Source organism: Stylophora pistillata, chromosome 7 (genome assembly GCF_964205215.1).
Source record: "Stylophora pistillata chromosome 7, jaStyPist1.2, whole genome shotgun sequence".
Taxonomy (NCBI): domain Eukaryota; kingdom Metazoa; phylum Cnidaria; class Anthozoa; order Scleractinia; family Pocilloporidae; genus Stylophora; species Stylophora pistillata.
The window spans coordinates 14,699,063-14,709,815 of record NC_142525.1 but is presented as its reverse complement, the minus strand read 5'-3'; the positions used below and the strand labels follow the sequence as shown (position 1 = coordinate 14,709,815).

Sequence of the window (10,753 nt, the reverse complement as noted above, 5' to 3'; positions counted from 1 at the left end):
GCAAGAAACAGTAAAGGTGATCATGTGCTTCTATGAACGTAAAATCGGTCGTTTTGCGACCGAAATAAATAAACGAAAACGAGCCAAAACGGCTGGAACACTGAACACTAAGAACTGTACTGCGATCGAATCAGCGCGCGTGGCGCAAGCTGAAAGCAATCAAGACAACTTAACGATCGAGACAGTAAAAAAAAATAGTTGTACATCTACAAAGGCGAACGATTCGAAAAAGACGCAATCCCTGATGTATGTACTCATTTTAAACAAACTGAGGCATTTCAGTATACACACTATAGTTCCTGTCACCCACAAAGAATTAAAAAAGACTTCATGAAAGGGGAGACCCTTAGACTTCTAAGAACAAACTCCTCTCAAACAATATGCGAGGAGAAAATTACAAATGAAGCGCATTTGCTAAAGAGAGGCTACCCAGAGGACCTCATTCGGGACAACCCTCTCAGAAGTGAATTAAAAAACAGGACTGATTAGCTCTTCAACAGAGACAAAAGACGAACCAACGAATCTTGCCTTTTGTTACACAATACCAACCATCAGTGCGAAACCTAAAGCAAATTCTCATGAAACACTGGCATTTAATAGAAATACAACCACTACTGAACGAAATATACAAAAATCCGCCTCTCGTATTTTACAAAAGAGGACGGTCGCCCAAAGACAAGCTCGTTAGGGCCAAACTTTGAATAGGTTACTCTAAACACGCGCTGGGGAGTCGTGTAGGCCTGTCAGCCCTATTTTACATTGATTGCCCAATAAGTGTGAAACCCCCCCTAGGTGAAATCCCCACTAATGCCTTTAAAGTGGTATGGTTCTTATATGAACTAAAGAGCTCACTATTTAAAAGGAGGCTACTAGGCATTTCACAGCGTATCTCTGTACAGTCAATCATTACCCTTGAAGTAGGATACTTTGCCTTGAAATTGTCAGGCATTGTCTCATTAACTAGTTCTCTGGATGGCCAGACATTAATATGGCCAAGTTTTAAATTCAAAAAGTTTATCCAGGAGAGATAAAGATGCGACCTACAGTTGGCTGAGAAATATTAAATAATTGGGCTGAATGCAACTCAGCAAACCTTGCTTCAACCTACACAAAGTGAGAAGAAACTCGTCCACTTGTTTTAAGATCCGTGGTCTTCTTTTTTTCACAGACTTTGGGGAGCTATCAAAACCTTTTCCAGACAGCCAATAGTTGATGTTCTCACCCTGTTCACCTGGATCCAAAAATTTGTACAAGGCCATCATTGTTTGGTAGTTTGGAAAGCCGGTATAAAATGCTACTAGTGAGTCATTTGAGGCGATGTTTTTAAAGGAAAACAACCGCTCGTCACATTTCTCGTATTTCCGCTCAAGATCCACAACTTTCTCTTTAAGTTTTGAAACCACCTCATCCAGTTCTTCATTATTCGCTAGTGCTGCGGCAACTTTGTCCTTAAGCTCAGCTATCCATGAATCTTTTTCTGATTTCTCGACAAAATCAGTGCCGCCCTCACGCTCCTGTGTTATGTTTTCCATTTCCACTGTTAAGTCCCCATATTTGTTGATGTATACGTAGCATGCTCACTGATAATTTCGCTGCATTCGGTGGAAGAATCCACAGCCTCCCTAACTTCTAGCGCTTTTGTTTTTGTCACTGTTGTAGCCCTAAAGCGTGGTGTCGGTGGTGCTCGTTTTACGAGGCGAACTTCGCTTCCATACGAATTGACTCGGCGCAGCTCCTGGTCTGGGGCTAACTTTTCCGCTAAGACTTCTCTGCAAATCTTCTTTCCTGAAATTCCTGGAACAAACTCTAGTTCCCCCATTTAAGGAAAAACTCGCTCCGATGTCTCTTCTTATAGCATGAAGCCATCGCTTTCTTAGGTTTTCCTCCTCTGGAAAACGGAAAAAAGAAATTTGTTCACCCGTCTCCTTGTCCCGCTTGTCCTTCTTCGTACATAGCGGGACACAGCAATTTGTCGGCATCTCTAAGGCTCTTCACGCGGAAATCTTTCTTTAACGCAGGGATATCCCGTTTAGCGACTAAGGAATCTTTTTCCTGCCAATATCCTCAAAAACTCTAGGCTACTTAAACAATATTATTTTCTGGCCAATATTATTTCATTTGATAATAAAAATTAACGGTAAAAAACTACGACGTTTCGAAGTCTGCATGACCTCATTATCAAGTAAAATGTTAAAACTGATGTAAAATTGTAGCTCAGAGGTTATATACAAATAAAATGTGATAACTTCATTAGAATAATGAGCGTTCATTGTTATTGGTGTTTAGCATGTCAGATCGTGCAGTATATGTTTAAATAAATACTTTTGCACGTATTGAGTCAGACTGCGTGTTTAGCTTAGGTTTTTGTTCGCGAATGAATAACATTTCGTGAATTAGGCAGTCCATTTTCCCGCGGCATTTCTTGAGAACGGAAAACATTTCCTCTAGGCTAGTGGACGCTACACTGTGGGCTTCTTTCAGATGCTTGCCAATGACAGAGGCTTTATGTTCTTCTATGCGTTGATGAAGATGGCGTGTGGTATAACCGATATAATCCGCATCGCACGAATCACATTTAAAAGTGTAAACAACGCATTGGTGGTTGATTAAAGCGGGCTTCTCTTCTTGTATCTTGAGCTTTCCCTCGAAATGCCGCGGGAAAATGGACTGCCTAATTCACGAAATGTTATTCATTCGCGAACAAAAACCTAAGCTAAATACGCAGTCTGACTCAATACGTGCAAAAGTATTTATTTAAACATTTACTGCACGATCTGACATGCTAAACACCAATAACAATGAACGCTCATTATTCTAATGAAGTTATCACATTTTATTTGTATATAACCTCTGAGCTACAATTTTACATCAGTTTTAACATTTTACTTGATAATGAGGTCATGCAGACTTCGAAACGTCGTAGTTTTTTACCGTTAATTTTTATTATCAAGTGTATTTCTAAACATTCTCTGATTAGAATTCTAAAACGGGAGAATCGACTGCACTTGTTCAGGCGTCTTGAACAGTTAAGCAGTAAGCAAATCAAATGTGATGGAGCCATTGAATTTCTTCGCATTTGCCAGAATGTAGATCTTACACCAACCTTCGCCAAAGTCGACCAGACGAAGTCGAAGAACTGGCAACAATCATCGAAAGCGTTCTCAACAAATGTCATCGCCGAGGAGCTAAGATCAAAAGTAAAACAGAATGCTATGTTAAAGATGGAAATGAACACCATCTATGACGAAATCCGCCAACAATGTTTACCGCTACAGTACATGCTTACCTTACGCGTTATGACAGATCTTCGAAAGAAACTTTACGAAGACGTAATGACCAACCACACGAGCAAGATTGCAAGATTAATTAACAAGGAATTTGACGTTGACGAACACATTACAAACATCTCATCGTACCGACTGTCATTCTTTGAAAAGTTAGTTCTCTGCCGTGGTTTGAAATTCTCCATCGCTCAACCTGTGCCAGCTCGTGATGTAAAAGCCAGCTTTGAAAAAGCTTACTGGCGACTTAAACCCACATTATCGGAGGACCAAACAGAATTAGCCGCCGCGACTCTTCGCTCGATTGCCCTGAATTATATTCAAAGGAGAGGCCCAAGACCACCCAAAGCACTGCAACAAGCCATAAATCAGCTTAGACGAAGGGAAGACATTGTCATTACAAAACCCGACAAAGGATCTGGCGTAGTAGTAATGGACAAGACAGAGTACATCCGTCTACTAAGTGATGCTTCCATCAAAGACACAACGAAGTTCACTCCTATCACCACAGAAAGACAAAAAACACGCGGCCGGCCTCCTAAACACTACCATCCCTTACTACAAAAAGAAAAACAGCTAGAGTCCGTCGTCAGAAAAATCCTGCTAAAGCCGATTGCTGACACAGTTTGTCGCAAAGGTTCCCGGCTTGCTCACCTTTATGGTCTTCCAAAGACTCACAAACAGCAACTATCAATGCGACCGATACTATCATCGACTGGGACCTACAACTTCGCCCTGGCCAAGTGGCTTGAAGAGAAGCTTAAGCCCCTTTCATTAAATCAGCACACTATCTGCGATATCTTCTCCTTCGCCGAAGTGATAAGGGAAACACCACTCAACCCGAATGACATTCTCGTGTCGTATGACGTACGTGCTTTATTTACCAACGTGCCACTCGACGAGACTATTGAGATCATCGCTGAAAAAGCCTTTAAAAACAACTGGTTTAATGAAACGCATGGTCTCAACCTCACAAAGACAGGTCTTACCGAACTTTTAAGAATAGCAACCAAAGATCAGCTATTTCAGTTCGACGGTCAACTTTATGAGCAGGTGGACGGTGTGGCCATGGGCTCGCCCCTGGGACCCCTTATGGCAAACGTTTTCCTGTGCTCCATTGAAGAACAACTGGATCGCAACAACAAGTTACCAAGTTTCTACAAAAGGTACGTCGACGACACATTAGCCACGATGCCAAATATTCAAGCCGCAACAGCTTTCCTTTCAACATTGAACGAATGCCATCCTGCCATACAGTTCACAATGGAAATTGCTGAAAACAACAAGCTTCCATTCCTCGGTATGATGATTGAGAAAAACGGTTGCCACCTGACAACAAGCGTATATCATAAACCAACTGATACAGGACTGCTCTTACATTACCAGAGCCATGTCGATCAGCGTTACAAAAGATCTCTGCTGAATACAATGCTGAACCGAGCTTACCGCCTGTCATCAACGAAAGAGTCTTTTACGAAGGAATGCCAGCATCTCAAGCGGATGTTTACTAAGCTTAAGTACCCAGTGAAACTCATCAACTCAGCTATCGCCTGGTACACGAGTTCTACGATCCAAAGCCGTCACGAAACCCCAACTGAACTTGACGCGGCTACACAAAAACCTGTCAGAATAACTTTACCATTTAAAGACCAAAAATCGGCCGACACAGTAAGACATCAGCTGAAAGATCTTGGCCGGAAAATCGGAACTGACCTACAACCAGTCTTCACGAGTCGTAAGATCGAGGGAAAGCTCAAGATACAAGAAGAGAAGCCCGCTTTAATTAACCACCAATGCGTTGTTTACACTTTTAAATGTGATTCGTGCGATGCGGATTATATCGGTTATACCACACGCCATCTTCATCAACGCATAGAAGAACATAAAGCCTCTGTCATTGGCAAGCATCTGAAAGAAGCCCACAGTGTAGCGTCCACTAGCCTAGAGGAAATGTTTTCCGTTCTCAAGAAATGCCGCGGGAAAATGGACTGCCTAATTCACGAAATGTTATTCATTCGCGAACAAAAACCTAAGCTAAACACGCAGTCTGACTCAATACGTGCAAAAGTATTTATTTAAACATATACTGCACGATCTGACATGCTAAACACCAATAACAATGAACGCTCATTATTCTAATGAAGTTATCACATTTTATTTGTATATAGCCTCTGAGCTACAATTTTACATCAGTTTTAACATTTTACTTGATAATGAGGTCATGCAGACTTCGAAACGTCGTAGTTTTTACCGTTAATTTTTATTATCAAATGTATTTCTAAACATTCTCTGATTACAATATTATTTCCTCACGTATTTTGAACGAGCTCTATGAGCTCCTTGACGCTACGTGGGTAAATAAAGTATAGATTGATTGATATTGATAGATTGATTGGCCTACCAAGCCTCGCTTTCATGCATTCGAAACCAGGCCGTTTCCGCGCGGCGGCCATTTATGAATAAGGTCTATTCCATCTACTTTTCTAACTAGACTAAGCTTTCTGGAGAGGTTTTCTGTTCTTTTGTAGTTTTGAGGCAAGCGGAATTGGTTTTGTTTTGTAATATATTTGTGTTGTTGTTTCAGAACATTTGCAAACTCAAGTAATGAAAGAAGAGGAATTTCGAATGTAGGTAAAACTATGACATCTTTAATTTTATGCAAATATATATTCCTGTAGTCTAAGGAACTTTTTTGTACAGATTTTGTCTTTACTAAGTATCTTCCCATTGTGGTTGACGGTTTACCTAAAACCAGGAAGTTATGCCTCATACAGTTTTAAGTTGATTATCGCTTGAACTTTTCAAATAGGTCAAGTAAATACTGGTGTAGTTTTCAGAAAACAGCTGATTTTAAGATTTGAAAGAGATTCCAAGCCATTTAGATAGTTTATTGTCTTTTGTTGAGTCGAAAACAATGTTGTCTCTAAGATTGCAGTCGAAATACCTAAACCCTCTCCAAGCCATTACATGGCACTAGATGACAGAACCCGTTCACAAGTGATGGCAGATGCTAGTCCACTCAGCAGTGAACAAATCAACGAGTACGCTTCTCTTAATCAATACACACGCTCCTGGGAGATTGCAAGAGAACTAAAGCAGATCGTTGGAAAAGGTGCCTTTGGTCAGGTTGCCAAGGCAACAGCTATTAATCTACAAGGAAGAGCCAAGAAGACACTCGTAGCTGTTAAAATGTTGAAAGGTGCCAAGTTATACCGAAGTAATGTTTTACTTAGTGGTCTTTGGAAAGGCTTAGACGTCTCTTCAAATTGTGCTGTTTTCTTTCAAACTCTTTGTTTTGTTTTTAAGCGTATGTTTGTGCATATTTGCCAAGTTCCTGTTTAGAGTAGTTTCTGTTTAAAGTTACCTCCATAGCTTGAACTAGTCAACAATGAATCTTTGATTCTGTTCTGCCTAATGTAGCGGTGTAGTTTAGCGTAAATATTCCCCCTAAAAGATGGTTACATTTTAGAGCCTCAGCGCTCAGTTAGTTTCTTTGACGAATACAAGCACCTTAAATACGATGTAAGGTAAAGTTAAATGGTAGATATCCATCTATATTTCTAGCTATCTATTTATCTATATTTATACGTTTGCCATTTTAAATGGTACAGTTGAATGATGTGATTTTGATTTTATGTAACAAGTTATTTGTCGATGACTGATCGGAAATCATGTCGTAGAAAATGCTTCTGAATCAGAGAGAAAGGATTTGCTGTCTGAACTTGAATTGATGAAACAACTCAAACCTCATCCTTACGTCATCAAACTCCTGGGATGCGTCACCAAATCTGGTAAATCATAAAGAGATTATTATCAGCTACTGCTAACGTCAGACAGAATTAGGTTTTAAATCATAGGTTTGTTTCGTCTTCTTCGACTTAAGATATTTTTCCTCTTTTTTATATCAGTAGTACTTACCTTATCTTAGTAATTTAACGCATGTAATTTTGCTCTTTAAAATAAGAAACCGACCGCACATACTTAACCTGGGAAACATACTTTGTCAGTATGACATCATGACTACAAAACGACTCAACTGACTGAGGAAGAATTGACGTCGGTGGGTACAGAACGACCGAGGGTATGAAACGATTGGAAACCTTAAAAAGCGGTCATAGGGTGAAAGTAGACGACGTGCAGTCCGTCCTTTTCTGCGAAGTTTGTCGTGCGATTAAAAAAAAATCTGCGGAAACAAAATTGATGTTAGCGTGCCGCGTAAACCTCTGGGATTGATTCGCATCTTACACCAAGAGTTCGGCACAATACTCGTAGTCTGAGTTCAACAAGGTTAACTTTTGAGAAAATCCGCCGACCGATCCATAAAACTTTGGCACATTCTAATCTTGCGTGCACGTGTAAGGTCTGGATAAAGCTTATCTGACTGCAGAGAAATTGTCACAATATTATAATGTTTGTTGAATACCAGCGTCTGTACAAACAATAGCTGAGATTAAAGATCAGCAAAATTTTCTGATGGATCATAAATGGACTCTAAGCAGGAGTGCATGCATGGGGTTTGTGCACACGTTGCGCATATGATCCGCTCAGATATAAATACATTTTGAGGGCGGGAAGCTTTCCGGTGGTAGACCCCGAAACAAGAGTTTAATACGACGTCAGGTCTGTGAAATCGACGTATTACCCCTTTTCAATCACCCATTTCCGAATTACCCTTGGTGTCTTTTTCAAAACGAGGCCTTGTGCTTAACCATTCTTGTGAAAATGAGTTAATTTGCATGTGAATGAAAACTGATTATCATATGAATGGATGAGCACCAGGACTCGTTTTGAAAATGAGGCCAAGGGTAATTCGGAAATGGGCTATTTGTTTTCCAAGTTAGGAACTCGTGGCTTTGCCTCTAAAACACATTTACAAGGATTGGGAATATTACGTAATTGTACTAGAGTTTATATTTCATTTTGTAATAAACTCGGAATTAACGTCTTACTCTTCCAAGTGGTTACCGCGTTTATTGGAAGGCCACGTTTATTGGTAAATTTGCTTCCATCTACGGCAGGTAATCGAGTATTGGCGTTACCTTGTTTGCTTTCCTAGAGCCACTGTTGGTTTTGATCGAATATGTTCCTTTTGGGCATCTGTTGGGTTACCTGAGAAAGAGCCGTGGATTAAATGACAAGCACCCGGATATCGAACCAAAAACAAATCTAACGTCACAGCAGCTGATGAAGTTTGCTTGGCAAATTGCTGATGGGATGTCCTATTTGTCATCGATACCAGTGAGTGATAGAATTCTTCTTTGAGTTATGTCTTTATAGAATAAGGCCCCATTTGGTACTCAACATACCTCACTCTTTTACTGACTCCTGGACTCATTCCGTAGTAAATAATCGCACTTCAGCTGAGTCACCCAAGTCTCTTCTTTCGTTAGAGGGCGTTTTCCAACAGTAAAGTTTTCACTTTGTCGAAGGTTATTCATCGAGATCTTGCAGCTCGTAATGTGTTGGTTGGAGAAGAGGAAACGTACAAAGTGACGTACTTTGGAATGGCCAGAGATGTGCAAGTGGACAACATTTACGAAAGAAAAACCAGGGTATGAGAAATGTGCTAAGCGAGAAAGCTGCGAAATAAGATACCTTTGGCTGTTCAATAGAATGATGGAACGGAGGAATGGGGGATGAACGGAATGGCGGAATATTTTAAAATGCAGAATGACGGAATATCCCAAAACGTATATCTCAAAAAATGGATGGCAATAGAATGAAAAAAAAATTGTTTCCAATGAACAGACGAAATAGAAAGAAGCATAGATAATCAATGCTCGAGCCTAGAGGTTAAGGGAACCATGAGGCTTTCGAGTGAGTCCCTTCAAATTATTACTACTATTGCTATGATGATTATCATTGTAAATATTATTATTTGAATCCATTTAATTATTTGTTGAATGTCTATTACACAATATATTCTTGAATCATATTTGTCCTATGGAAAAGGGTACTCATAAATATGTGGAATGCGGCAAGTTTTCTGTTGCATGTGAGACATTATTCTACAACACTATCTTCTAGCGCCTGATACAACTTTGAGTTGTTTTTAATGCAGCAAAAAGTGTGCTATACTAGTAGCCACGTGCAGTCTTTGATTGTCTATTTGTAAGAAAAGTCTTTATGTCCGTGTGAGCCTTGAATTATGTGGCTTAAGAGGCCTCTCTCGAGTGGCTGCGTAAAGAAAACAAACGCAGTCAGCTTTCAGCAAGTTTCGTTCTAGTTTTTAAGAAATAACCCAAGTATTTGTATTTTTGCTTCTTATTCAGGGACGTCTTCCCGTAAAATGGACCGTCATCGAGGCGTTGCTTTACGGAAAATATTCGACGAAGAGTGATGTGTGAGTACAAGGACGACATAAACTGCATTTAGGCTTAATGAGAATGGTTTCTTTATGAACTAATTTTTGCATTGTGTCATGGGTAGTGACCAGGGATCAACTCCTATGACACGTTTACTCTGTCCCTCTTCTCTCCCCCTCCCTTCCTCGCCTATGATGTTTGAATTAATGTTTTGGCAGGCAAGAACTGTTATTTCTTTTATTCATCCTGTTTTCTTTTTTACAGGTGGAGCTACGGAGTTCTCCTCTATGAGATTTTTACGATTGGTAAGTGATCATATCTGGGGTTTTTCAAGTTTCGGTCATGTGTATCATAACTGTCAAGGTACTTTATATTGCTACAGTCGCTGGACGTTGCCGAAAAAGTTAACGAACAGTGATAGTGTTCTGTGAAAATATTTTTGCATATTTAGGGCCTTTCATTTAAGAGTATGTTGACCTTGGCTGCTCTAATTCAGGTGGTTCACCTTATCCACGAATGGATGGAAGAAAAATCGCTAACTCACTTCAAGAGGGATACAGAATGCCTAAACCACAACATGTGGATGATAAGTTGTATGATGATATCGTATTGTCGTTGTTGGTTTTTGTTTTGTTTTCGAATACCTTTTATCGAACAAAAGTATTTGTCTATCTTTGTCCGAATAACATGTGTGCCTCAAGATTCGCCATCTTTACTTGTTGAACCAGTTTAACGAAGGGAATTGAAAGAAGTAGTACATTATCACGAGTTTTTAACTGGTATTACTATATACCATTAGTGAAAATCAGACCTGAAAAAAATGCTTAAATAGTGCTTTACTGCGAAGGATCGTGCACATATACGTTTCATAACCGCAGTTCATATATATGTATTTCATATATATTTTGTTGTTTGATTTATCATCTACGGGTTTATGTCGAATTAATTTGATGGCCTGCTCCCAGTTGGCTTGTTAGCTCAATTGGTAGAGCGCTGCACTAGTATCGCAGAGGTCAGTGGTTCGAATCCCGTACAGGCCTGAATATTTTTTTCAGGTCTGATTTTCACTAATGCTTAAATAGTGCTTTACTGCGAAGGATCGTGCACATATACACTTACACCAATGTTCAACATCTTTGTACATTCCTTTCCACCAATATCGTTGCT

The 10,753-nt window shown here is 39.8% G+C and overlaps 2 protein-coding genes across 2 annotated transcripts in view; both read left to right on the top strand.

Moving 5' to 3' along the window:
* LOC111338510 (tyrosine kinase receptor Cad96Ca-like) overlaps nt 1-10,354 on the top strand; it is a 12,684-nt gene extending 2,330 nt beyond the window's left edge. The window contains exons 2-9 of the mRNA XM_088728039.1: nt 5,866-5,908; nt 6,210-6,480; nt 6,962-7,072; nt 8,338-8,519; nt 8,711-8,833; nt 9,554-9,624; nt 9,851-9,891; nt 10,083-10,354. Of these exons, the coding sequence (XP_088584165.1) occupies nt 5,866-5,908; nt 6,210-6,480; nt 6,962-7,072; nt 8,338-8,519; nt 8,711-8,833; nt 9,554-9,624; nt 9,851-9,891; nt 10,083-10,309 (1,069 nt within the window). The 3' untranslated portion in view covers nt 10,310-10,354. The remainder of the gene's footprint in view (nt 1-5,865; nt 5,909-6,209; nt 6,481-6,961; nt 7,073-8,337; nt 8,520-8,710; nt 8,834-9,553; nt 9,625-9,850; nt 9,892-10,082) is intronic.
* Nucleotides 3,279-5,571, top strand: LOC148726770 (uncharacterized). Its single transcript, XM_088727780.1, has one exon. The coding sequence runs from the start codon at nt 3,279-3,281 to the stop codon at nt 5,358-5,360; it is 2,082 nt and encodes a 693-aa protein (XP_088583906.1). The 3' UTR covers nt 5,361-5,571.
* Nucleotides 10,355-10,753: the final 399 nt, after the last annotated feature.

Excerpts from the sequence above, each read along its gene's own strand:
- LOC148726770 (XM_088727780.1), top strand. The coding sequence starts at position 3,279 with ATGCTTACCTTACGCGTTATGACAGATCTTCGAAAGAAACTTTACGAA.